A 27,565-nucleotide genomic window follows, 5' to 3' on the forward strand; every position below is an offset into this window, starting at 1 on the left:
TAAAAAACTATTTTGAATTAAATGATTATCGAAGTTACAATATTTCCATATATACAGTATAGCAGATTTTGTAGTTCTGTAACTCCTTCACCTCCCTCCCATCGTTGCCCATCCACTAGTATCGCATCTCCCGCCCCCTTGGCATTCTGCTATTCTCATCAATGGGCCCTATTTGAATAAAGTGTAAGCACTTGGAGTGGAGCCAATCAGCTGTCAGAGGACCATGATACATCGCAATGCATTATTGATAATAATAATTCCTTTGACATGCGCATTTCTACTTCAGGGGCTAATTTTACAACCCGAAGAATTTGTAAAGAAGGGACGAAAATTGCGTTACTATTTGCTCCCGATGGTTGCACCATGTCGAGGCGCAAGCAAGCTAAGCCACAGCAAATCAATTCAGATGAGCCCGGTTCGTCAGAAAATGGTGAGTTTTTGGACTGCTAAACTACTTTTGGAAAGAGTCGTGCAGGGTTACATTTATCCAATGTTGCAAGGTAGCAACATTTTTGATTTGGAAAGTTATTCATTGTTTCTCCTCGCACTTTGACCTGGCTGGATCATGACCCTTGGAACTGACCATGCATATTTTTTTTTATAAGCCTGCGAGTTTGAAGTTACCATTTTTGCCAATATACAGTTGACTTTTTGAAATTGTGTAAGCGGGTTTCTTGTTTGAAAACCTTTTGCGTTTATTCGTGATTATTCGTATGAATAAAATACGGTTTAATCTGTTTGAACATCAATTGATCAATCGATTGCGTTTTGTTGAATAGAGTCAAAGCCCACTGTAAACGACATGATGCCTTAACTTTGAATTAAGTTTCTCGAAAATGTTAGCAATGGAATACGAAACTGGAATAGCTGGGTGACTACTAACGTTATTGCTGTAGGCTATTTAGAATGTTAATGTTTGGCTGTCTTTTCGATTATTAAAAAGGTAATTGTAGAAAAATCAGTTGCACGTCTTTTGATATTTTCACATAGGCCTAATTGAAGAACTATCCATGTTCCGCATCAGAATTTGATTGCATGTGGTGTTTCTCCTGCTTTGGACTGTAGAAATTTTTATTTGTGCTCAAATACATGGCATAACGTTGTACTTTTGTCAGTGTTTGATGCAGTGTATTTTGGGATCAATTTTCTAAAAGGTTCCAAACTGTGGTATGAAATGTGACTCAGAAGTATGCTGATTTAAAGGGGGGGGGGGGGCAGTGGTAGGTTTGTAGGCAAGCAAGGGTTGGCGGTGCGGCTTGTGTTGCCATGTAGGCATGCCATAGTAATTAACTTGATGAATGATTCTATTGATTCTACTTACATGTAGGCTACGCTGCTTGATTGGGAGTGTACATATGTTCGATAACTTCTTGTCGGTGTTTCTTTGATCTGAGAATAGTTACGTTCCATTTAATACAGGTTATCAATGTACTCTCATTAAGTGGCATCCTTGTGTAGTTTCACCTCGTGCCATATTGAATTTTAGGTGATCTGATACAATTTATGCGCCACCAAGTGGTCATGTGATTTTTATTTTACTTGACACAAGTGGGAAAGTCAGTCTTGTTATTTAGAAATGATTTATTTATTTTCTACTTGCTTTCCCTTAATTTTGCGGGTTCTTGATTAGTTTCGTCTCTGAAAATCGCCCACTTTTTTTGCATAGTAAATCTTAAAGGTAACGTTCTCCTCCCTCTGCCTACTGCGTTATGCACTGCAACAGCATTGCAAATTTGTTTGACAATGAACGGATTCGGAATACAATGCCATTTGCCATTTTTTTCCACCCGATTCCAGTTGCCCGGTGAGCGATTAACAAGGGCACCAACAGTTTCGTTGGAAGGATGCAGACAGATGGTCTACCCCACAGAGAGTACATTAGCTTTTGACAATGCGACTGGTTGTGAAATGGATTCGGTCGGCAGACAACTAAAAAATAATCACTTATTTATTCCAGTCCCATTTTGCTAGAATTTACTTTTCATGTAAATGAGAAGTTGATGTGCGAGACGATTGCCCCGGATCATATCTGGGTTTTAAAGGCAAATCGATGGATGTCTTCTATATGAAGCCACTGTTCTGACTGATTATTGTGAGCATAGGTACACAGTCTTTTTGTTTTATATTGACATGGGTGTTAAGTTAAATTCAAGTACAGGTCGTATAAGATCTTTGTTTATAGTTCACACCATAATTCGCAGACTTGAATTATTGTGGCATATTCAGGCATATTACAGGCCCACACAATGAATATTGGTTTACATGTCCTTATAACAAAGTGTGCTTGTTATCGGGAGTCATTTAAGTTTCTAAAATGAAATGAGTGTCAGGAAAGACAGGCTGGTCTTATTTTTTTTAATCCTACATGAGACAGGGGCGGCAGGTAGCCAAGTGATTAGCGCGTTGGGCTAGTAACAGAAGTTGGTAGATCGAATCCCCGAGCCGACAATGTAAAAATAGGTCGTTCTGCCCCTGAGCAAGGCAGTTAACCCACTGTTCCCAGGGCGTAATTGTACATAAGAATTTGTTCTTAACTGACTTGCCTTTTTAAGTAAAGGTTAAATTACTAAAATAAATAGAAAGACATTGGTTGCTTGCCCCTGGTGTTTTTGTCAGATGTTGCCCTCTGCTGGCAGTAGTGCACTGAGCCCAAATTGCACGAAATCAATGCATTGACTGGAAATGTGATTGAGAGGTTTTTCATGAATGTAAATGACTGATTCAAGTTTTGCCCACCAAGCAATATTAATATATATTAACCTCATTATTTATTGAAGTATTTGAATACCTGTGTGTGTGTGTGTGTGTGTGTGTGTGTGTATAGTAGCAGTCAAAAGTTTGGACACACCACCTCAATCCAGTGTTTTTCGACATTGTCAAATAATATTGAAGACATCAAAACTATGAAAGGACACATGGATTCATGTGGTAACCAAAAGTGTTTATTTTAGATTCTTCAAAGAAGCCACACTTTGCCTTCTCTCAACCAGCTTCATGAGGTAGTCACCTGGAATGCATTTCAAAAGGTGTGCCTTGTTAAATGTTAATTTGTGGCATTTATTTCCTTAATGCATTTGAGCCAATCAGTTGTGTTATGACAAGATAGCGGTGGTATACACAAAATAGCCCTATTTGGTAAAAGAACATGTCCATATTGTGGCAAGAACAGCTCAAGTAAGCAAAGAGAAAAGACAGTCCATTATTACTTGAAGACATGAAGGTCAGTCAATCTGAAAAATTAAGAACTTTGAAAGGTTCTTCAAGTGCAGTTGCAAAACCCATCAAACACTAAGATGAAACTGGCTCTCATGAGGACCGCCGCAGGAAAGGAAGACAGAGTTACCTCTGCTGCAGAGGATAAGTTCATGAGTTACCAGCCTCAGAAATTGCAGCCCAAATAAATGCTTCACAGAATTCAAGTAACACACATCTCAACATCAACTGTTCAGAGGAGACTGTGTGAATCAGGCATTCATGGTTGAATTGCTGTAAATAAACCACTACTAAAGGACACCAATAAGAAGACCTGCTTAGGCCAAGAACCACGAGCAATGGGCATTAGACTGGTGGAAATCTGTCCTTTGATCTGAGTCTAAATTTGAGATATTTTGTTCTAACTACCGTGTATTTGTGAGACGCAAAGTACGTGACTGGATGATCTCTGCATGTGGTTCCCACCGTGAAGCATGGAGGTGTGGGGGTGCTTTGCTGGTGACACTGTCAGTGATTTTATTTAGAATTCAAGGCTCACTTAACCAGCATTCTGCAGTGATACGCCATCCCATCTGGTTTGCGCTTAGTCCCAATATCATTTGTTTTTCAACAGGACAATGACCCAACACGCATCCAGGCTGTGTAAGGGCTATTTGACCAAGAAGGAGAGTGACGGAGTGCTGCATCAGATGACCTGGCCTTCACAATCAACTTACCGCAACCCAATTTAGATGGTTTGGGATGAGTTGGACCGCAAAGTGAAGGAAAAGCAGCCAACAAGTACTCAGCATAAATGGGAACTGCTTCAAGACTGTTGGAGAAGCATTCCAGGTGAAGCTGGTTGAGAGAATGCCAAGAGTGTACAAAGCTGTCAAGGCAAAGGGTGGAGAATTTGGAGAATCTCATATATAAAATATATTTGGTTTTATTTAACTTCTACGGGATCGTTTCCCCCACGGGACGTTTAATGTAGGCTAATGTGATTAGCATGAGGTTGTAAGTAACAAGAGAATTTCCCAGGACATAGACATGTTTTATATGGGCAGAAAGCTTAAATTATTGTTAATCTAACTGCACAGTCCAATTTACAATGAAAGAATACCATGCTATTATTTGAGTGTGCACAATTGTGAACTTGAAAGTATTAAACCTATTAGGCACATTTGTGCAGTCTTAATACAACATTTTGAACAGATACGCAATGATACGCATTGGATCAGTCCAAAACTTTGCACATACACTGCTGCCATTTAGTGGCCAAAATCTAAATTGTGCCTGGGCTGGAATAATATGTTATGGCCTTTCTCTTATATTTCAAAGATGATGGTACAAAAAAAGCATTTTTTTAAATGTTCTCCCAAATTCATTTTACATTTCCACAAACTTCAGTGTTTCCTTTCAAATGGTATCAAGAATATGCATATACTTGCTTCAGGTCCTGAGCTATAGGCAGTTAGATTTGGCTATGTCATTTTAGGTGTAAATTGGGGGGGGGTGAACAATCCTTTTAACACTTTTTTTTGGTTACTACATGATTCAATATGTGTTATTTCATAGTTTTGATGTCTTCAATATTATTCTACAATGTAGAAAATAGTAAAATAAAGAAAAACCCTTGTAGATGTTCCACACTGTGTGTAAATTTTTTTTATACACACATACACTACCACTATCTTGAAAAATAACTCTAAATTATAGAATTTAAATTCAACAGAGATGTACTTATACTGCCTATTGTAATTATATCCAGGCTGTAATTAATTTATACTCATTGGTTTATTATTTTTAACTTGACATTTCCCTACTATTATCATTACAGGCGTTCTACAAGACGGTCAAACTGAAGAGAATAGGAATGAGGTGAAGAGGTTTAGAATGGACGAGATGAAGGTCTGCAACAAATGTTGTGCTGAATTCATCGATGAGGCTGAGTTTTTAAAACATCAGAATAATTGCACTAAAAGTCATGAGATGGTCATCATGAAAGATGGAGAGGGGAGAGAAGTACCAGATGACTTCTCACAGAGTGACTTTCAGAAAGACCACAGTGACTGCCAGTCCAGCAGTAATACTCTGTCAAAGTCCAATGCAGTGTCTATGGAAAGGATGGAGGAAGAACTAAAGTCGAACAGTGAGGAACAACCATCCAAACAAGACCAGGTGGAGATGTCTGACAGTCCCAGGCCTGAGATGAGTTGCCATCAGCACCAAGCCTCATCCAAACCCCAAGATTCAAATGTCACCTTGGAGTCAATGCCTGGCACTAAAGTGGCTGTCACTCAGCACTCATCGAACAGTGGTTTGAACAACTGCAAGTCTCCACAGGCCTCCCAGGAGGCCTTGCAAGCCATCCCTGTGATCCTGGAACAGCTAGTGGCCCTCCAGCAGCAGCAGCTCCAGCAGATCCAACTGACTGAGCAGATCCGTATCCAAGTGTCAATGATGGCTCCACAGAGCCTCCACTCGGCCCTAGGGGCAGCAGTCGACCCCCTCAAAGCCTTAGGAGTTCATCTCTCCCAGCAGCTCTCTGCTGCAGCAGCCCTGATCGGCAAGAGGACTGGCAACCAGAGCCTCTCGCTAGAGTCCCTCAAACAGGCTAAACTACCTCTGTCCAATGGCATTTCCACCTCACTGGCTCGAGGCATGGGGCCGATGCCCTTCAAAGCCGATATGTTGAAGGGGCTCCCAGACATGGCCAACCACCTACCAGCGATACTGCCTCATTCACCAGGCTCCATGGTCTACCAAAGTCCCCTCACTAGCCTCTCATCAGGGATGGATCCCTCTAAGAAAGTAAAGAGCAAGATCCCAAATATGCCTGAGTCTAAAAATGGGTCTGGTGGTGACAGCATGTACAAGCACAAGTGTAAGTACTGTGGGAAAACGTTTGGGAATGACAGCGCACTCCAGATCCATTTGCGCTCGCACACTGGAGAAAGACCATTTAAATGTAACATATGTGGAAACCGTTTCACAACCAAAGGAAACCTCAAAGTGCATTTCCAAAGACACAAGGAGAAGTACCCTTACATCAGGATGAACCCACATCCTGTGCCGGAACACCTCGACAACATTCCCACCAGCAGCGGCATCCCCTACGGCATGTCAATGCCCATTGAAGAATCCAACATGGTGGATATGAAGCCAATGCTCGGCCTCCCATCTCCAGGTTTCCACCCATCAGCACTGCAGGGGTTCAAGCCTTCATTTGATTGTTTTAGGAGTGACCCGTTCTCCCAAAGAGCGTCATCGGGAGGTGACTGCGTGTCAATTTCCTCAAACATGTTCAATCACGAAATGGGCTCTGATCAGGACCACCAGGTATCTAAAGAGCTAATGGGAGCGCTGCATCACATGAATGGCAAAGGCCTTCCTGGTGACCACAACAGCTCTGAAACTGCCAAACTACAGCAAATGGTGGATGGACTGGAAAAGAGGACCAATGACCCAAACGAGTGCTACATCTGCCACCGGGTGCTCAGTTGCCAGAGCTCCTTGAAGATGCATTACCGTACACATACGGGCGAGCGGCCCTACAAGTGTAAGATCTGTGGACGTGCCTTCTCCACCAATGGCAACCTCAAAGCTCATTACGGTGTTCATCGGGCCAACACGCCCCTCAAGATGCAGCACTCTTGCCCCATCTGCCAGAAGAAGTTCACCAATGCGGTGGTTCTTCAGCAGCACATCCGCATGCACATGGGAGGCCAGATCCCTAACACCCCCATGCCAGAGACCCAGCTCGAGGCCTTGGAAGAAATTGACTCCTCTCTGCCTGACGAGAAGTCCATGGACACCAACGGCTTTGAGTGCATGGTAGACCAAGATGCAGAGCTTGACTCTCAAGAAAAGCCAAGCGACACCTCAGATTCTCTCGCACCATCTTTCTCTGAGGAACCACACCAACCTAATCAGGACCCTCCATCCTCTATGTTCTCCAGCATAGCTGGTCAGGAGAACCACATGAAGAACCTCACCTTGGCTCTCAACTTGCAACGCCAAAGCGGCACTGCCTCGGAGTGTGATGGAGTGCCCCCCAAAGAGTCCCCATCAGCCGCCGAGTGCATCCGGGAGCATGAGTACCGGAATGGCCGCAGCCCTGACATCTCAGACTCTGTCTCTTTCCACTCCTCATCACCAGTCAACGGACTGGCTGCTGCCTACATGGCTAAGTCCCCCGAGTCAGCCATCCCTGAGGATTACACCCGGAATGAGCCTAGAACGGACTCTGACAGCAGCTCTCAGGATGCCAATGGAGCTCTGGACCTAACGGCACCCAGCTTTACCCCAAAAAATATCAAAGAAGAGCCTGGCCTACCCTTCACTAATAGAGAGTATGGTAAGTGTATAAGCCCCTTTGATTAGAATGTGCTTTATTGTAAATCAATCACATTCCCTGTAGGGTTTTAAAAATAGGTTGACTGCGAGTAATCTTGATTATTGTTTATTAACTGGATTTATTTTTCTTCTCTTAACAGCTCCCAGCCATTTGCCTCCTTTTATGCGGGTGCCTCCCAGTCTGGTCAAACTGGAGAGGCAGATTCCCCCAGAGAGCTCCATGGGCATGGGCCCTCTATTTGTCTCCCAGATGCCTCAGGGAGTGGGAGGGCAGCCACGGGATGGCTCCAGTGCTCACCGTAGATCCAGCAAGCAGCATCTGTGTAACTCCTGTGGCAAAAACTTCTCCTCTGCCAGCGCCCTGCAGATCCATGAAAGGACCCACACTGGCGAGAAGCCCTTTGGCTGCACCATTTGTGGCAGGGCCTTCACCACTAAAGGCAACCTCAAGGTAAGGCTTTTTTTATAGAAATTAAATGCTATTAAAGCCTTTGTCTTTCATGGACTCTGGCCTGGTATGAAACCGCTAACTTCCTGCAATTCTAAACATGTGCAGTTTTTTTATATGGCTAATCTCATGCTATTTTGACATAAGTCTGAGAATGTTTTGCTGTGTTGACTGTAATAAATGCACTGGATTATGAGCTGGAGGCCTGATGAGCTGTCTTTGCTAAATGAACAAATTAAGTAGGCGTTGGCATGGTGCATATAGCCATAGAAGCACAGTGACGTATGCCTCAATGCAGTCATATTCATGGGTTATTGGGGGTGTGGCTTTCAGTTATTTTTGTCCACCATCCCATCAGAGTGAATGTCATTCCAGTGCGCTGCTTGGTATGAATTCTATCTGATAGTGTTTGCATGTTTAGGTAAATAGACAAATGTCCTATTTGGAACATGAGTAGAAAGCATCATTTTTGTTGTTGCTTTATCTGATTGGGTTGGCCTGGCTCGCCAGTGGCTGGGTCTGGGCCCACACGTGCCTACGTGGCTGGATTGTCCAAAGTGGATGTTAAGTAATTGTCAAAATTTTGATTAACTAGCCCTAACCTTAACTCTTATCCTAACCCTAACCTTAGCCCTTACCTCAATCCTGGCCCTAACCTAAAAGATTACCCTAACTGTAGCAAGCATTTTCTTATCAACAGGTGGTTTAATAGTATGACCACCTATATGGAACTATACAAATAAGTGTGACCTCATTTTCTGTAGTAATATCTATTCCATGCTTGTTTTAGGTGCACGTTGGAACTCACATGTGGAACAGCTCTGCGAGGCGCGGCCAGCGCCTCTCTCTGGACAACCCCATGGCCCTGATGGCGATGAGCTCAGAGTCTGGCAACATGATGCCAGAGATGATGCCATCTCCCAGGGAACTGGGTCCTCCTCCGCCGATGAACTTCGACCAGTCTCTGTGGAACCAGTACACTGCTGCTTTCACCAATGGCCTGTCCATGAAGACTAACGAGATCTCTGTGATCCAAAATGGCGGAATGCCTGGTAGCCTAGCCGGTGGTCCTACGGTCTGCTCTACTGGAGGCCTGATGGAAATGGATGGGTCCCACTCTGGCCTGCCTGCCACCATGGCAGAGATGGAAAGGAATGGCTCCGAGTGTGTGGCTAGATCTCAGTTCCAACATTTCATGGAGGAGGGGAAAATTGCAGTGAACTAGTTGTGAAATGGAAGAACAAAACAGTTTTATCTGTTTTTGTTTTGCTGATAGTTTCTTTGTCGATTGTGTGTGGATTTTGAATATTCATAGTAGCAATGGTAGCTAACATTGCCACTTGGTCCTTGACTGGTACAATCAACACGTGCTATTCCAACACTTTCAAGAGATAGTCCATAACCCTTGCTGAACATATTGCTGTTTTTTTGCAAAGCCTAGTTGGAACTCTCAGTAACTTATGATGCAGCTCTTCCCTTTTTCATTTGAACAATTCACCCCTTAAGTGTTATTTTTAGTTGAATTTGCTAAAACTACTGTAGTTGTATTTAGGGTTATATTTTTTCTCCATAATATATGCGGGTATTTCTGTGACACTTTTTTTAGTCTTGTATCCTGAAGTTGAATGTATGGCTTACTTGAAACCGCTTTGATTCAGAATGTCTCTCTCCATGACGGAAGAACCTGTAGGATTTTGTCTAGCATTATGAAAGCTTCAGTGTATGACCGCTTGTGGACACCATTGTTTTAGTGCAGATTAACAAGTGGTTGTCCTGATTCCTCTACAGTACATAATTACTTGGCTCTCGACCTATTGTGTGCCACACATTTTATGAAATGTGTGTAGTTTCAAAATGGCCAACCGTCTTGCAACGATATTTCATAGGAAAGTGTTTGATATTTCAAGTTGTCTGCAGATGCTCGGAGGTGGTCTGCTGAGTTATCCGTCAGGTGTCATATACTTTTGTTTGATCCAGACAGACTGATTTGCTCAGTCATCTGTTTTGGATGTTGATTATGTTTTCCAGGTAGTTTACAGATGCTGAGACAATAGTTTCTTTGCCTTTCTCTCTAAAACTGAAAAACCTCATGCCAAGTGCCTAGCTTGAATTTGAATTGTTGCTATATTGTCTTTTTTTTCTTTTTTTTAAAGCACCACAAGATTGTAATGACGGTTATATTTGTCTGTGTGTTTTGACTGGTACTATATTTTTCCATATTGCATTGTTCCCGGAAGTGTTTTCTTTTCACTAATTTACAAGATTACTTTTTCCATATTTTTGCTCCCAATATTCCTTTTTGTAGAGCTTCTGCGTCTTTTGGTGGGTTGTGTTCTGAAGGCTATGGTTTGCGTCCCAAATGGTACCATATTCTCTACATACACAGGCCCTGGTCAAAGGTAGTGCAGCGTACAGGGAATAGGAATACCATTTGGGACACAACCCATAAAATGCTGAATGCTCTCAATCATGCCTGCACTTTATATTTCTTCAAACTTTTGGTAAGCTTGTCATTTTAATGGTTACATGTCAAAACCCTCATTTACATTTACCTTGATCTTCATATAAGAGTGCACATCAGCGATTGTCATCTTTTCTTAGTTTGAGGACTTGGAAACATTGACTTCAGAATTTTACTCTATTTAACTCAATTCCCAGCCCTATTAAGTTTGACATACTTCAATAATTCTCTCCATTGACTGGGACTCTACATTATTTTATCCATTGTGGAATCTTAAACTTTTTGTTTTGTTATTTATATTGTGTACGATGCCAGAGCTTTGGGGGCTACACTCTACCTCATTTAGATATTAGTTTGTCCTCCACCTACCCTCAAAGTTAACACAATGGGTACATTCACTCTCTGATACATTTTGAGTAAGCAATGATATGCTTTCATTCTTCGCACAACCTACTGAGTTGTGTAAGTAATGAATGTATCACTGGACTCTTTGCACAACTCGGAATGCACAGATTAACTCTATAATCCTGCTGTACATCCCCCATTGAAATGCATTTACCAAATTGTGCCTTGTTTTAAAAGTAAAACCATGCATCATAACTGCTTTGAGGTTGTCTATACAATTCAAGAAATTGAACCTGTGTTGGCTTGTTTACAATGTAAATGTCCTTTTCCTTATCACCTAAAATGTTACTTTCTGGTCTTTCTGAAAATAGAAATCAGGGTGACCTTTCCAACTTTGGTTTGCATTCCTTTGTCAGTTCCCAGCATGCCACGAATTACTCTAAAAATCGTGTGTTTTATTTAATTGTCTGTATGGATTTGAATTATTTAGTTCAGTCTATGGAAGAGTTAGCGTTTCAGTTACAGGAGTAACTCTGCTCTGTCTCCTCAGAGCATGGATTTTGGATTAATTACCTCATGGGTTTGTTCTTGCTACTTTTCTTTAATTTGCATTGTGCACATCCCTGATTTCCATCTGGTCTCCTTCAGATGACTTTCTTGGAGTTGTTGGTTTGGTTGTTGATCTCACATGTGTCCCAGAAATAAATGTTTGGTCCCAGATTTTGCATCAACTAAATTAATTTGCATCTCCAACTAGCCGTATGTTGTCTGTTCTCATTTTCTACCCACAATCAAAGCTAACTATCAGTTTTGTGACCTCTGATCAAGGCTTAGAGCGGTCTTCAAAATGGATAAGTAGCCTAATTAGTTTACCCAACCATTTAAAAAAATATGTGTATATATATTTTTTTTTAAAGATAAAATCCCCATGGCCATCTGTAGGTGTAGACCTACTCCAATTTGAATCTCTTGACATGTGCAGGGTTAAGATATACTATCTTGAAATGGTCAAAACTCAAGCATTGGCTACTGGGTTCAAGTTATCTGATTCAGTGCAGTCTCTCGACAAGCCTAGGCCAATATTTTTGGACCTTGGAATGACAGTCACTTCCGTCCATAGCTGTACTCCATCTAGTCACAACCCGCAGAGACTGCTAAGTGGAGTTTGCCTGGCGTCACCGTCAACTGGGGCTGCAGGAATGACGGACAATATTCCTTTACAACCAGTAAGACACAAAAAAAGACACGACAATAAAAACAGGAATGGGTAAGAACAAAAAAAATAAATTTACACTAAGTAGAAATGAGAACATCGATATTAGGAGGATGTTAGGCTGTTATTTAGCTCGTTGGCTAATAACAATGAATTGTTTACAAAACCGCGGACGAATATATTCGCTACACTGTAAACGTTAAAGATAAATGTTATTTTTCATAAAAATAACATAATGACGGGATTTCCCTTGGTTGGGGAAATGTGTAATCGAAATGAATATTTCATTGTAGCGAAAGGGATGACACAACCTTGTTCCGGTTGCTGAATGCCCTGTCGGTGCGAGTGGGCCTACACTATTAATCGTCTATTGTTTGTTTATCTTTACTAGATAGGCCTATAGAACGGAAAAACAACACTATCATTATGCCTAAAACACAAGGTGGGGTAAAGTAGCGTGGCTGGCTAGGCATTCTTTGTGTCATTGCGTTGAACCAGCCCCAGACAGGGCAGGCCTTATGAGAATTGGGAGACAGCCAGGGATTGATTTGGGCAGGAGCTCACCGGAGTGGATTACTGGCACCTCGGAATATTAGTTAAGTATTGTGGAGCTCCACCTAAATATAAACTGTGTACCTGCACATATTTCAGCACTGGGCGCAGCAAACCACCATGATTGACTATGGACACAATACGGATGATGATGCGACTTCTATGAAGTTTATGATATTTCCTGATATATGCAATGATAATATTGCGTCATAGAGTTGCACCAATTGTAAAGTAAAGCCTAACGTCTCATGTCCACCAGTTGCATCAAACTCTTTGTGTTCCCGCGGAAGTTATTCATTGTCAATGGAGCAGTCTGCAATGCTACGTTGGGGTACCGCACTAGGCTTTGGTGCGTTCTGTGTACCGCATGCGTTCAATGTGCGTTCAACTCGTGCGTTGTTTTACCGTGCGATGGTACAAACGGAAGTACACACAGAATCCAACTAGGTTGCTTCTAGCTACTTGAAAAGCGAAGAACATGTGATGCAAGTACTGAAAATGCGGGGTAGACACCCGGCAAAACAAAACGCGTATTCATCTGGTGGACATCTGACAAAATACAGGCCACACAAGACTAGCCTGCACACCTGTCCGGGCATCCCCTTTGCACCTCATGTCCCCATCATCCGATCAGACAGGAAAGGGCAATCTCAGAGATGGCGCTTGTCAGAGCATTTCAATTTTAGATATGAAATAAATTACAAATTAGTAGGTTTAAGATGTACAACAAAATATATACAGTCAGGTCCCAAATTATTGGCACCCTTAAAGATGAGCAAAAAATACTGTCTAAAATAATTCAAATACTGAGCTATATTGTATGTTCCAAAAGATTGGAAAATTATATTTTATACTAATTGAATTGCTAAGAGAAAGATATTTTGTTAAACATTTTTTTTCTTCAAGATAGGGGTCAAAATGATTGGTGCCCCTGTTTTCAAAACCATTCAATACCTCACCTTGTGAGGATAACGGCACTGAGCCTTTTTCTGAAATGTTTTATGAGATTGGAGAACACATTGGGAGGGATCTTAGACCGTTCCTCCGTACAAATGCTTGATATCCTTCGTCTGAGCTTATAGACTGGCCTCTTCAATTCAAACCAAATTTTTTCAACTTGATTCAAGTCCGGAGATTGAGATGGCCATTGCAAAATTAGATTTTGTGGACAATTAACCATTTCTTTGTCCTTTATTAGTGGACCGATATAGCCATCCGTAGCGCGGTTAAAAACAAAAAGAATCAGCATTACCCAAACTACTTCCCGCAGCTATGTCCACAGTCAAGGATTCATTATCCAGGTATTCAGTCCCTAGATATGTGTAGAATATGTGATCTGTAAAAATCATAGAACATTATGACACATGGCAGCCATAAGATTAGGTCACGTGCTGCACTGCTTGCCTAGATGAAGTGGAATGCTTTGTTTGAGAAAGGTGTATGAAACTAAGACCTTGCTGCCTAACACATGAAGCCAATATTTACTGAGTTGGGGCCCACCTCTGTGGTCCTATTGACTGACTGAAGCCTTGCTCACCACCATAGGAAAGAAACATATTATTTGCATGTTTTTGTAGTGGCATTTCAATGAGAGGGAAACTCTAAAAGGGCCAGTTTCCCAGACACAGATTAGGCCTAGTTCTGGACTAAAACAATACTTTTATGGCATTTCTTCATTGAGCATGCTTTTTAGTCCAGGGTATGTGTTCAAAAGCGTCTATGAGTAGGATGTTGATTCAGGATCAGATCCCTCCCAAGTCCATATAATTATCAGCGCTGTTCTGAGACTTTTTGTGAATAGAGGTCCTGGAGCAGGCTTAAAGCTGATGTAGGGGGCTGGAATAGGGTGCCATTAGACACACCAGCTATTTAAATGTTCATGTTGAAAGACAATATCCCAATTACGGCCCCAAAAAAGTGCATGTGCATTTAACTTTTTGGGCAACCTGACCAAATTCACATAGAAATGTCAGTTATAGATTTGTCATTCTCATTGAAAGCCAGTCTAAGAAGCGGTAGATGTGTTCTATGTGCACTATTTCTATGCTTTCCATTCATACTTTTCGTTTTTGCATTTTTTACTTTCGGTTTTGTACACCATCTGGAGAAAAAAATCTGGTTATGTAAAATGTGTTTCACAGCGGTTTAGATTGTACAATGATTCTCTACACTATACTTGCTTGTTTTGTCAAATAAACAGAAATTAGGGGACTATTAGAATTTGAGCAACCGGGAAATGGTGGAGCGATTTCTGCAAAGTGTATCTTTAAAGGGAAACTTCCGGATTTTGACAATGAAGCCCTTTATCTGCTTCGCAAGAGTCAGATGAACTCATGGAAACAATTTGTATATCTCTGCATCCTGTATGAAGGAAGTTAGAGGTACTTTTGTGAGCCGATGCTAACTATCGGTAGTGCAATTAGCGGAAGTCTATGGTATCTACCAGCATGTTAAGAGTTACCAAAGACTTCCAATCATTGTGCTAACGCCAGTTAGCAATTCAGCTAACGCTAGTTAACTTCTTTCTAACTGCATGCAGACTCTCTGACTCTGGGGAAGTAGATAAAGGGCTTTATTGGCAAAATCCTGATGTATCCATTTAACCTGGGTCAAGGAAACCATCCCTAATGATGTACTACACTGGTGTTCCTCAGGTGCTGCCCGTGGTCGAGGTGCTGCGGCATGGGGGACTTCCGGCCGCGGACAGTGTGGCTGGGCCACCCAGAGAAGAGGGAGCAGAGGTACCCCCGGAATGTCATTAACAACCAGAAGTACAACTTCTTCACCTTCCTCCCAGGGGTGAGTGTCAGGGACTCAGGGTCAACCAAGCAACTGTAATTTGCTCCTCATTCACAACACAACAAGCCTGAAAGTGTTTAGTGGCAAAGTGGAGTAAGTATTTAGTGAGTAGTAGGGCTGACCCCGTAGATTCAGATATAACAAATATTCTAATCAAATGAGCAGTCTTGTTAGCCTGTGTTGTTTAGCCTGTGTTGTTTAGCCTATGTGCCTCTAGTTCACAGGAGGTTGGTGGTACCTTAATTGGGGAGGACGGGCTTGTGGTAATGGCTGGAGCGGAATAAATGTAATGGTATCGAGCACTTGGTTTCTATGTGTTTGATGCCTTTCCATTCACATAGTTCCAGCCATTATTATGAGCCGTCCTCCCCTCAGCAGCCTCCACTGCTCTAGTTGCTTAGTCTTTTTATTGTTTTGTCATTACAAGTGAAGCGAAACCACGGCAAAAATACTAAGGAGTGTTTTTGTTTCCCTTTCAGATTTTTCAAGCCTAATTTTACTATGAATTAGGTTTTCAGACATTTGCTAGTCTTAAAACATAGCCTTTTTTTGGATATGAGGTCGGACATTAAAAGTAGCCCAGATTTGTTTGGAAAAACAAAAGCAAAGACCAGTCCTTTTTTGCATTGCAAATTATGATGAATTTTATTTACTTTAGATAATGTCAAGGAATTATTTTCGGGTCAAAGTCTCAAAACACATTATTGTTGTTGTATGCTGTCACAGTAGCAATGAGAGAACACAAGATTTCCCTTTGTACTAATCTTGCACATTGGTGGTAATAAAATTCAGCCAAGGTGTAGTGTGACTGTTAAAACTATACTTGACTGTGGGTGGCACTGGAATGAGACTTACACTGTTGTTGAGACATACACTGTATATACAAAAGTACGTGGACAACCCTTCAAATGAGTGAATTTGGCTATTTCAGCCACACCCGTTGCTGACAGGTGTATATAATCGAGCACACCGCCATGCAATCTCCATAGACAACCATTGGTAGTAGAATGCCCCGTACTGAAGAGCTCAGTGACTTTCAATGTGGCACCGTCATAGGCCACCTTTCCAACAAGTCATTTTGTCAAATTTCTGCCCTGCTAGAGCTTCCCCGGTCAACTGTAAGGGCTGTTATTGTGAAGTGGAAACATCTAGGAGCAACAACGGCTCAGCCACGAAGTGCTGGGCCACACAAGCTCACAGAATGGGACCACCGAGTGCTGAAGCGTGAAGCGCAGTAAAATCGTCTGTCCTCGGTTGCAACAGTCACTACTGAATTCCAAACTGTCTCTGGAAGCAACGTCAGCACAGTAACTGTTTGTCGGGAGCTTCATGAAATGGATTTCCATGGCCAAGCAGCCGCACCACAAGCCTAAGATCACCATGCTCAATGCCAAATGTTGTCTGGAGTGGTGTAAAGCTCGCCACCATTGGCCCAATCAGTGGAAACGTATTCTCTGGAGTGCTGAATCACGCTTCACCATCTGGCAGTCTGACGGACCAATCAGAGTTTGGCGGTGCCAGGAAAACGCTACCTGCCTTAATGTAAAGTTTGGTGGAGAAGGAATAATGGTCTAGGGCTGTTTTTTATGGTTCGGCTAGGCTCCTTAGTTCCAGTGAAGGGAAATCTTAACGCTACAGCATATAATGACATTCTAGACAATTCTGTGCTTCCAACATTGTGGCAACAGTTTGTGGAAGGCACTTCCCTGTGTGAGTATGACAATGCCCCGTGCGCAAAGCGAGGTCCATACAGAAATGGTTTGTCGAGATCAGTATGGAAGAACTTGACTGGCCTGCACAGAGCCCTGACCTCATCCCCATCAAACACCATTGGGATGAATTTGAACTGCGAGCCAGGCCTAATCACCCAACATCAGTACCTGACCTCACTAATGCTCTTGTGGCTGAATGGAAGCAAGTCCCCACAGCAATGTTCAAACATCTAGTGGAAAGCCTTCACAGAAGAGTGGAGGCTGTTATAGCAGCAAAGGGGGGGACCAACTCCATATTAATGCCCATTATTTTGGAATGAGATGTTCGACAAGCATGTGTCCACATACTTGTGGTCATGTAGTGTATCATATAGAATGTATTTGTGTGTGGATGTCTGAAACATGGCAAGCAACAAAATAACAATAACAGCTTATTTTTGTCTTCGGTTTCAAGATGTTTTCTGTTTTTGTGCCTACTGAACATGACCCTGATTAACATCACAGGCATATATTACTGTACTCCTATAGTGTAAAGACACATCGATGATTGGTTCTTGTGTTCATGTGAAATCATATTGTTCTGTTGTGTGTTTTCAGGTGCTGTTTAATCAGTTCAAGTACTTCTTCAACTTGTACTTTCTGCTCCTGGCGTGCTCTCAGTTTGTCAATGAGCTCAGGCTAGGTGCTCTGTACACCTACTGGGTTCCTTTGGTAAGCAGCATTTTTTTTTCAAGTAATGTAGCATTAAGTGTATATGTGATCCACTACTCACTTGCTAATAATACAATAATGTTTAACTGGGTTTGTCTTATTTTTGATTTTCAGGGATTTGTTTTGATCATAACCATCGTGAGAGAAGCAGTTGAGGAGATCCGATGTTATTGTCGAGACAAAGAAGTGAATTCACAGATCTACAGCAAGCTCTCAACAAGAGGTAAGGATTTATTTTCAGTCATTGCACACAATCTGCCGACTGTACAATAATATAAATACCATCAACAAAACGTAACCACTCATACAAATCAAAATCCACCAAATTTCCTGACGCAACCATTGAGATGAATATAAATGCCTAGTTGAATTTGAATAGTGGGTGTCTCCAGTTAACTGTATGAAGGTTGGTCGTGTCCTGTTTAAACTGGGAGGGGAGTGATGCCTTAATTCAAAGCAGAGATGTAAAAGTGTACACATAAGAGGGCTTGGAATAAAATGCTACCAGCAATACAATCCTAGAGACCTCATGTGGTTTCCATCACTTTTCCCCTTTGATCTGGCAGCTTGTTTTACTCATAAACAAAATGAATGGTTGCTTCCATGATAGTGCCTCCAGTGACTTGCTGCATGGGGTCTGGGGTATGAGAGCCAATTGCATGAGATCCCTGTAGATTGTTGTTCTACTCTAACTGAGCAAGTACTTTGTCAAAGGCAAAAACAAACAGTTGTTTACCCAGGATTTTTGTCTAATCCTGTATACTTGCAGGATTCATCATTTTAAAGTAGACCATTCTTAATTTATGTTTATTTCCTTGAATGAATTTGATTTCAGATGGATTATTACTGAAATGTATTAGGAGGTTTTTGTTTATGGATAAGCTGCCCTCCCATTAGATATTGTAAAAAGCAAGCTCGACCACATTTGAATTATCTTTGTGAAACATAACAGTTTTTCGACTCCCATAAACCTACATGCATAGCAATATTAATGTCCTTTAATGTCTTACATATGCAAAAGCCTGAGGTCACAGCAAAGGTCATGGGTCAGTGACCCCCTCTAACAATTTTTGCCTGTTCATTCCAAATGGAATGGAAGAAAAGGCTCAACTTCCCCCGTCCTTCTAGCATTCTTTCAGGTCTAGGCCTACATGGAAAATTACTTTCCCCAAATTACGTGAAAGGAAATCTATAACACCAGTTGTCCACATTTGCTAGGCAACCGGGAGGAGACAGTTGGACATAAACAGTCATATTTAAGTGTTTCTGTATATGTTTCTGTAAAAGTGTTTCTGTATAGGGCCATGGGAAGAGAAGTATGAAGAGCAGGGTTTTAACTGTGTCTTTGAATGACGTTAATGACACCAGGATGTCTCACTACCATAAATCCTGTTTAGCTATGTGAACGTTTACATGGTCGTTTTAGATTTTTACTTGTTTGGGTCATTTTTCTCTAGTCTTCCCCTCCGAAGAGGAATGGAATGTCCATAAAACAACATACGCTCATATCTGTTCATCCTTTGTTTGGTCTGACCACAATACAATTATGATTATCCAAAATAATTTGGTCACCTCAACTCAACGTTCTGCTATCTAAAAATGCTTATTGAATATTCATTTTACGTTTATTTTTATTTCAGGCACTGTGAAGGTGAAAAGTAGTGGCATTCAAGTTGGAGACCTTATAATCGTGGAAAAGGTTTGTATCACTTCATAGATTTCGCCTCAACTGCACCAAAAAATTGTAGGCTAAACTTGTAGGATATAGTTTTACCAGATAGTTGCACTTAAAAATACTTTAAGTTAATTTGTCATGTCCATGTAGGAAAGTTAAAACAAGGCAATCAATTGGGGTTACTACTGTTGCCATTTGTGAGGCTAATTTGAATGTCACAACACTGGTAGCATGCCGTCGCTGTTAAAAGCATCTTAAGTAATTCTAACAGATTTTCCAATCTGTTTGGCCAGTTGCCTCTTGTCAACTTTTTTTGCTGGAAATTGTAGAAAGAGTAGGTTCTGGGAGTCTTGGTACATGAAATATGAGAAGGGAGTCCTCAGTTACCAAATGGCCACTTCTTTCAGAAAGGTTCAGTTAAACACTGCCGAAGGATAGGTCACACATGTTGCTCTCTATAAATTTGATCTATTTTATCCATGACTGAGAGACATTCAAAGTAAATCGAACTCTGAATTGTTACGATCTTCAGATATGAAATTTGTAAAAATTTCTAAATATACAACATTCCAAATTTGTACTGCCACATGGATCTGAAGTGCCACAGTAAATCTTAATTTAAACCATCGACCACTTAAAATAGACCATGCCCAGCTCAATGTTTTGAAGTCTGTCAACTTAAATAGCGTTGAGAATTAATCTTCCAATAACTCTGACCAGGACTCAGTCACAGTGAAGTCTGGGTCAAACAGAGTGTAAAGCCCGGTCAGGCTCCCAGTTAGGGTAAGTAAGGCTGGATGATTTGCTGCAGGGCTTATTATTATGACTAGCTGAATGAAGGTAATGTACATTAAAGGCAAAAGTCTGAATGTCTACAGTCAGAGGAGGGGGGTTGTAACAGGATGCAAGTTGAAGTCATGTTTTTCTTCTCTGTCTTTGTAGAACCAGCGAGTTCCTGCTGACATGATCTTCTTAAGGACCTCTGAAAGAAACGGTAAACATCTGCTGGTCATTCATCCAAATCTCCAAAACAAGATAGTTGGGGAAATGGCATGTTTTAAAAGGGTGGTGAGGTGAAGGGATTACTCTAGATCCAGGACAGGAAGTGTAACAATGTCTAAAATTGTAATGAGGTCCATTTAAGTTGAATGTTGATGATGGTTTGTGATAGAAGAAGCATGGGCCATTTATTTTCCCTAAGATCTCGATTGACCATTTTTGTCTTTCAAATTACAAGTTCCATCCTAAGGAAAATCACCAAGATATGCAAAGTGTAGAATAGAAAGAACATATCAAATGCAAAGAGAAGATGGGGGAACCAAGGTACAAAGATGGAGCCTAATCTGAATAAACAAATGTGGAATTGGATGAGATTTGGAAGAGTGATGACAGAAACACAATGAATTACTCACATGCAAAACGATGCTGTCTCCGACAGGCTTATTGTCTCGTACACAACAAAAACACCACTGCCCGTTCGCTAACTTGCAACGGTTGGGATCCATTGAAAATGTGCAATAAAACACCATAACCTTACACTTTTGTCATCTTGATTTGGGGTAACACAAACTATATGATGCATGCTTGGTTGCGGTTGTGCTTTTCTATAGGTGGATGAAAAAAAACACATGTTTCTTTTACTGGAAAGAGTGTTTGGTTGGTTATCTCTATAACACATGGAGGCCATTAACTCAATAATGAAGAGCCTAACTATGCTCCGTGTTTTCTGCTACAGGCAGGCAGGATGATGCCGGCTAGGGTTTGGGGGCTGGGTTACTGGGGGCTGTGGGGGGATGAGGGCTGGGTTGGCATGGATGCCTCTCCACTTGTTGATCCCCAGATTAATGTGCAGTTGGGCACCATTCATATTTTAACACTATTTTGTAATAAGATGACCTTTGTCATTCAGTAAGATATGTTTATGTTGAAAGATAGAGGGAACAAAGGATGCACCAAATAAAATAACGCCAGAAGTTGAAGCAAGTGACAAAACTGATAGGGTAAGACATATTTTAGTTTTTTTTTTTTGATATACGGAAATAAGTTATTGGTACCACAGAGACCCTAAACCCTTATACCGTAGAGCCCCCTAGAGGTGTTTGTTACTCCATTCTAAATAATCAGTTCTCCTCCCTTATCCCAGGCTCCTGCTTCTTGCGTACTGACCAGCTGGATGGAGAGACGGACTGGAAACTACGCCTCCCAGTGGCCTGTACTCAGAGACTGCCCACTGCTGCTGTGAGTCACCACACCAAATGGCTGCTCCGCTATGTCTATAGTAGAGTGCAATGTTGGCACTTCACTGGCTGCAGACATCTTCAGTAAAGTAATGCCACATCTCATGTTTTTTGGGGATGTTCTTAGAAGTGTTGTCGGTTATCAAGTGACCATGTTGTGATTGCTCCTCCAGGACCTTCTCCAGATCAGATCCTATGTGTATGCGGAGGAACCAAACATTGACATCCACAACTTTATTGGCACTTTCACCAGGGTGAGTGTTTTACCTGGACAAATCTGTTTGACTTTTCTTGAATAAGACCTGCTAAAGACTCACATCAAGATAATTGCCACCATATCTAGTCAACATATCTAGTCAAACAAGGCTGTTTTCGTAGGGTAATGCCCCTCACTCTCTGTTTTGTGTCCTATGTGCTGTGCTTTAGGAGGATGGAGACCCTCCAGTCAACGAGAGTCTCAGTATTGAGAATACCCTGTGGGCCAGCACTGTCATCGCCTCTGGTAAATACCAACTCCTCCAGCCCGCCCGCCCCCCATCTCTCTCCCTCCATCTCTAGAGCTGTGATGAGGCGTTACTTCCTCCACGATTGATGTGCTGATGATTTGTCCTCCTACACACACACACACACACACACCGGCGCAATCAGACATTTGGTCACTTAGAAACAGTTCAGGGGTAGTTAACTATGAGACAACATTTTCCTATAAGGGAAAAAACCCTACATAGGGTAGTCATTTGGCAAATTGGCAGTCTGTCTCACGTATTCCTACTGTCGTTATGCATTTCAAAACACCCTTTCACAACCAGGGAAGTCGCTGAAATTGCTGCTATATGCTTTATTACATGTTATGGTTCATGATTCCAGACACTTAAAGTCTCAGCCAATTACTATACTGTTCTTTCTCTGTAGGCACTGTGGTGGGAGTTGTTATCTACACAGGCAAGGAGCTCCGGAGTGTGATGAACACCTCAAACCCAAGGCACAAGGTATATTCATGTTAGTCACAGTAAAACACCCTGTACATGACGCTTTCCTTTAGTAGACAGACGTATATTATCTGTAGGTTTATTCGGTTATCATTTTATCATGTCAATTCTTAGAAAATACCCTAGTAAACGCTGTACCATAAAATAAAGTGCTACTAGTATTAGTATAATTTTTGCCAATTTTATTTTCTGTAATATTGTATTGAGACTGTTCTGAGAGTGTTTCAAAAATATTTGTACTGCCTGATGATATTCTCCTTGTGGTTCTTCTAGGTTGGCCTCTTTGACCTGGAAGTGAACTGTTTGACCAAGATTCTGTTTGGGGCTCTGGTGGTGGTGTCTCTGGTCATGGTGGCCCTCCAACACTTTGCCGGCCGTTGGTATCTGCAGATCTTCCGCTTCCTACTGCTTTTCTCCAACATCGTCCCCATCAGGTAGACATTTTAACACACTTTCTGTCTCCATTTCAATGAGATAATTTTAAAGCATTCAAAAGAAATCTGTAACAATGTAGTTACACTTGTAATAACTGGGTTATTACACAGGTTTGAGAGCAAAGTAAGTGTTACCAAAAGGTGTTATTTTCAATTGGAGCTTCATGTACATCAACATCTATCCTTGCTTATTTGTTTCTACATATGCTTAAGAACATGTTTGATGGAAAACCTAAAAACCATAGATATCCAAAATGTGTATCTGGGAGTCTTGTTTTTAAATGAATAAAATGTGAACCTTTGTGTCCAGCTTGCGTGTGAACCTGGACATGGGCAAGATGGTGTTCAGCTGGATGATCAGAAGAGACTCTAAGATCCCAGGTACAGTGGTCCGGGCCAGCACTATACCTGAACAACTGGGACGCATCTCCTATCTGCTCACTGACAAAACAGGTGAGTCTGCTACTTTTGTGGTTTATAGACATAAATGTGTCATTGCGGGCTGCCGGACTATCACGGCTATGTGGCTGTGGACTCTGTATTGATCTGAAGCGAGAGTGCTTCCATCCGCTTCGTCAATGTGTACGATTACACGCACACTAATAGTTTGATATTAAACTGATTATGGCAGAAGGGGGACTATGGCATTAGTCATGTAAACATCTTACCCTGCTTATCTTAATAAGATCATAATCAAAGTAAGAATATTCAGGTTAAAACAACTGTTTTTCTGAGAAATGTTTCAAATGATTAGGACGTGTAAAGTGCTTAATCGGCTTTCCAGCGGTGTATTTGATCTATGCGTATGCCACCGCTGAGGGCGCAAGCTTGCCACTTGTGCGTGAGTGAAGTGAGTTTGGAAAAACCGAAAGTATGCATCTTAGAAATAGTTTTCACAAACAAACTTTATATGTTCAAACTCAGAATTAAATAGTCTTCGCCAGGGTTGGGGAGTAACGGATGACATAAACCTGTAACTTTTTTCTCGATGACATTCAAATAAGCATTAAAAAAAGGCCCAATTTTAAGTTTGTTGTGCCTGAGTGAGTCTGACCACAAGTCAGAGAACACTATGCAAGCACACCAAATGTGTTTGATGGATCGTGGAAAAAGAGCAGGAATAGGCTTTTGTATGCTACGGTCCAACCTATGTCGTCCAATGGTGCGACTGCTGTCGGCATCCAAAGATTATCTAACTTGTGTTACGAACCAGCTCGAAGCCCATAACAAAGAGGAAGGCAACGCGGAGATGAAGAAATAACAAACATATTTATTAAATAAAGTAAACTATTATACATGTAACAATGGTGTGTGTAGTCAGTAGCGTAAGTGAGTGGATGAGGTCATAGATGGTGATAATGATAGGTGTTGAGAGGTGCCAAAACAAATGAACACAAAGAAGCCCCAAATTGCCACAACCAAAAACAACACTGTGTCTGCGTTGAGAGAGTCTCCTCGATGTATGGGGGAAAGGTATATTTATCCCCGGGACACACCCGACCGCAGGTGTGTCCCATTTAGCTGACGACTGTCCCGGCTCCTCCCGCCGACATCCTATTAAGGAAAACAAGAGCAAAGAGAAAGAATTCGGCAGGCAGAGTGGGAGGGTCGTCACACTTGATTAAATACTTGGAGGTAAGGATGACAGCAGTGGTGGAGCCTACCGGCAACACGGATATCACTTAGGCCTATTATAGGCTACATAGCGTATTGGTGTGAATCACACTGCTGCACTCTCATTTAGCTATTTGTGCCTTATGGTTTGTAAGTTGTTGTGGATGGCTGTTCACAAATGTGTATGTGTATTTTAACCCAATAATGCTTGAATTGAAGATGTTTGAGCTGCCTATCAATCATTGTTTTTGAGACCAGAGGTGTATTCATTACAGAAACCGTTTAAGAACCAAATGGAAGCAAACAGCAAAACAAGAGTTTCTATTTGACAAATTCTGGTAGGTCCCTCCCTGTTTTGTTCCATTTGCTACCGTTTAAGAAATGTTTTTCAACAGAATCGGTGTAGTGAATAGGATTTATCTGATAAAACTCTGATAATAATAATTTTACCGTAGGCCTAACGGACACATGCACTTTTGATATACTTAAACAGCTGCAAATTATCCAGATATCAAAGTGTCAACAACAAAAACTTTGACAGTAGGCCTATAACAAATGCAGCATATGAAAAACATTTTTCACATGCAAATAGTACTTTTCGGTAGTGTTCAAAGCATGCCATTCCGAGAGCAGCATTTATTTTTCAACTCAAAGCAAGATTGATGTTTATTGGTCCTTGAGGCAGAACTGAGGGATTTCCTCTAGATGGGCCAGCTTCAAAGTCAAAATGCGCTATATTGTAAAAATGTATGAAAACAAAAATGTCTTAATTTAACGCATTAGGGTTAGCAGTGTAGTTAAGTTTAGGTTTAAAATCTGATTTTATGACTTTGTGTCTGTGCCAGCTACCAACCTAAAAGTAACTGAAAGTAATCCGATTACATTACTGAGTTAGGGGAAATGCAAATGTTATGTTACTGATAACAATTTTGGACTGGCAACTAGTAACTGTAAGGAATTACATTTAGAATCTAAACTTAACCCAACCCTGGTCTGGTAGAACATGTATTTTGATTGCCAATTTTCTGCATTTAACAAAAGGCCTATCAGTTGCCTAATTTCAGATGTGTCCATGAAAACAGGCTTATTAAATAATTTAAACAAACTAATCATATTAATCTGACTATCCACATTAATCATTGTTGTGTGCATGCAACTGTGCTCAATATCGCATCGGACGTAACTGTGGTATAAAACTTGTAGTATTTAATGTTGTCATAAAACAACTTAACGTTGTAGTGCACAGGAAGAGTCGAGTGGCTACATAATAAGAATGCATGTATCTTTGCTTTAGTGGTCAGGAGAGGAAATTGACACAACGGACTGACATGCTGGATGTGAGATGATAGTGTTGAAGATGTGCTAAGGTTGTGTCCAGTATGACATTGCTAGGGCTGACCCATCCCTAGGGCTTTGGGCTGTGTGCGACTCTCAGAGACATGCTACTTATTGGAGCTTTAAATCAAAACGGGCCTGAAGTCTCCTGTCTCTGCACACACACACCCTCAGGAACTGGCCTGTACCCCTCTTAAATTTATGACCCTGACGGCCAATAAAAGTATACTGGATTTTCCCACATAGTGATAAGGTCGATAGGGGTCAAAGGTCAGTCTAATGTATGTGCTGTAGGGGGCTCTCGGGTCATCCTGAAATACTACATACAGAGAGAGAGGCTTTTAAAGTGAGTGTGAAGTGAGTGTGAGGACAACCAGGACACTGACATCATGGAAATGGTTTCAGGAACAGCTACTTGATCATAGTGTGAGTTCTGTAGACTGTTTAAAAATCACTTTTTAAATGATGATCATAATTGTAACACCAACATTACCGTGTGTCCCCACTTTCAGTCGAAATGTTACAAGTAATATATAATAATATACAAATAATATACATTGTGCTTGTGTGTTTGATGCAGGAACTCTCACCCAGAATGAGATGGTGTTCCGTCGCCTCCATCTTGGAACGGTGGCCTATGGAATGGACTCCATGGACGAGGTGCAGAGCCACGTGTTCAGTGCCTACACACAGGTAAAACAATAACCGTCATCACCAACCGTATAGAGTAGGGCTGTCCCTGACAATAACAAAAACTTGGGCGACCGAAAGTCATCTGTTCTTTCAATCAATTGATTTCTGGATTTCTTTTTACGTGTATTTTTCAATATATAGACACAGCCTATGTGTTTTAATAAAATCAAGTATATGCATTGAGCTTGTCTGATGCTTTAAGCTCACTGTTTGATGAAATAACACACAAATGACTCAAGAGGGAGCCAGAGATCTAGAGGAAGAAAAAAAACTTGACCGACCATCCTACTTCGACTGGCTTTCACAGATTCTGCCATTACTCTTGCCAGTAATAGGCTACACAAGGAGTCGACAACCTTTCTCATTTATAATGCCAATTTATCTTAGCGTTTCTACAGATCTGATTTCCAGTTATGGTTTTTATATATTTTCGTGGAACTGTTTCAATTAATTTCTTCATATCTGAAAATCATTGTCATGTGGTTAATCAAAAATTCAATTCAAATTTAAATGAAAATGATACAAAGCTAAAAAAGTAACTTCTATTGCCGTTGCCAACTATGTAAAAATAGCCTAAATAAAGCCAACAAATAAAAACATTGCAGCATGCAGGTGGAAAATATCCTAATTTAAAACAAATATAAATCACATTGCTATGCATGGCCTGTCTGCAACAAACTTGAAACACAGTATCAACTATTAACTTGGGTCCAGCCAAAATCTTGCCCTAGCGACATTGTATAAAGTATTCTGGGCCAGTGAGCAAGGGACACAGCTGTAGGCTATTTGCGCAAGG

General features: G+C 41.3%; 2 protein-coding genes across 2 annotated transcripts in view; both read left to right on the plus strand.

Annotated features, from left to right (window-relative positions):
- Window positions 1-363: 363 nt before the first annotated feature.
- Window positions 364-9,297, plus strand: LOC135527590 (sal-like protein 4). The gene is made up of 4 exons (XM_064956080.1): window positions 364-430; window positions 5,033-7,552; window positions 7,692-8,002; window positions 8,790-9,297. The coding sequence occupies exons 1-4, from the start codon at window positions 364-366 to the stop codon at window positions 9,222-9,224; spliced, it is 3,333 nt and encodes a 1,110-aa protein (XP_064812152.1). The 3' UTR covers window positions 9,225-9,297.
- Window positions 9,298-11,930: 2,633 nt separating this feature from the next.
- The window catches only part of LOC135528393 (probable phospholipid-transporting ATPase IIA), a 39,239-nt gene continuing 23,604 nt past the window's right edge, over window positions 11,931-27,565 (plus strand). The window contains exons 1-13 of the mRNA XM_064957442.1: window positions 11,931-12,072; window positions 15,225-15,369; window positions 17,679-17,792; window positions 17,907-18,015; window positions 19,433-19,491; window positions 20,410-20,461; window positions 21,611-21,705; window positions 21,878-21,958; window positions 22,131-22,206; window positions 22,617-22,693; window positions 22,967-23,127; window positions 23,438-23,580; window positions 26,657-26,769. Coding sequence (XP_064813514.1) covers window positions 12,005-12,072; window positions 15,225-15,369; window positions 17,679-17,792; window positions 17,907-18,015; window positions 19,433-19,491; window positions 20,410-20,461; window positions 21,611-21,705; window positions 21,878-21,958; window positions 22,131-22,206; window positions 22,617-22,693; window positions 22,967-23,127; window positions 23,438-23,580; window positions 26,657-26,769 — 1,293 coding nt within the window. The 5' untranslated portion in view covers window positions 11,931-12,004. The remainder of the gene's footprint in view (window positions 12,073-15,224; window positions 15,370-17,678; window positions 17,793-17,906; window positions 18,016-19,432; window positions 19,492-20,409; window positions 20,462-21,610; window positions 21,706-21,877; window positions 21,959-22,130; window positions 22,207-22,616; window positions 22,694-22,966; window positions 23,128-23,437; window positions 23,581-26,656; window positions 26,770-27,565) is intronic.

The sequence above is a fragment of the Oncorhynchus masou genome, chromosome 33 (assembly GCF_036934945.1).
Source record: "Oncorhynchus masou masou isolate Uvic2021 chromosome 33, UVic_Omas_1.1, whole genome shotgun sequence".
In the NCBI taxonomy this organism is placed as follows: domain Eukaryota; kingdom Metazoa; phylum Chordata; class Actinopteri; order Salmoniformes; family Salmonidae; genus Oncorhynchus; species Oncorhynchus masou.

Coding starts and splice junctions, on each gene's coding strand:
- LOC135527590 (XM_064956080.1), top strand. CDS start 364: ATGTCGAGGCGCAAGCAAGCTAAGCCACAGCAAATCAATTCAGATGAG. Junction 431..5,032: donor GCCCGGTTCGTCAGAAAATG/GTGAGTTTTTGG, acceptor TTATCATTACAG/GCGTTCTACAAGACGGTCAA. Junction 8,003..8,789: donor CCACTAAAGGCAACCTCAAG/GTAAGGCTTTTT, acceptor TGCTTGTTTTAG/GTGCACGTTGGAACTCACAT.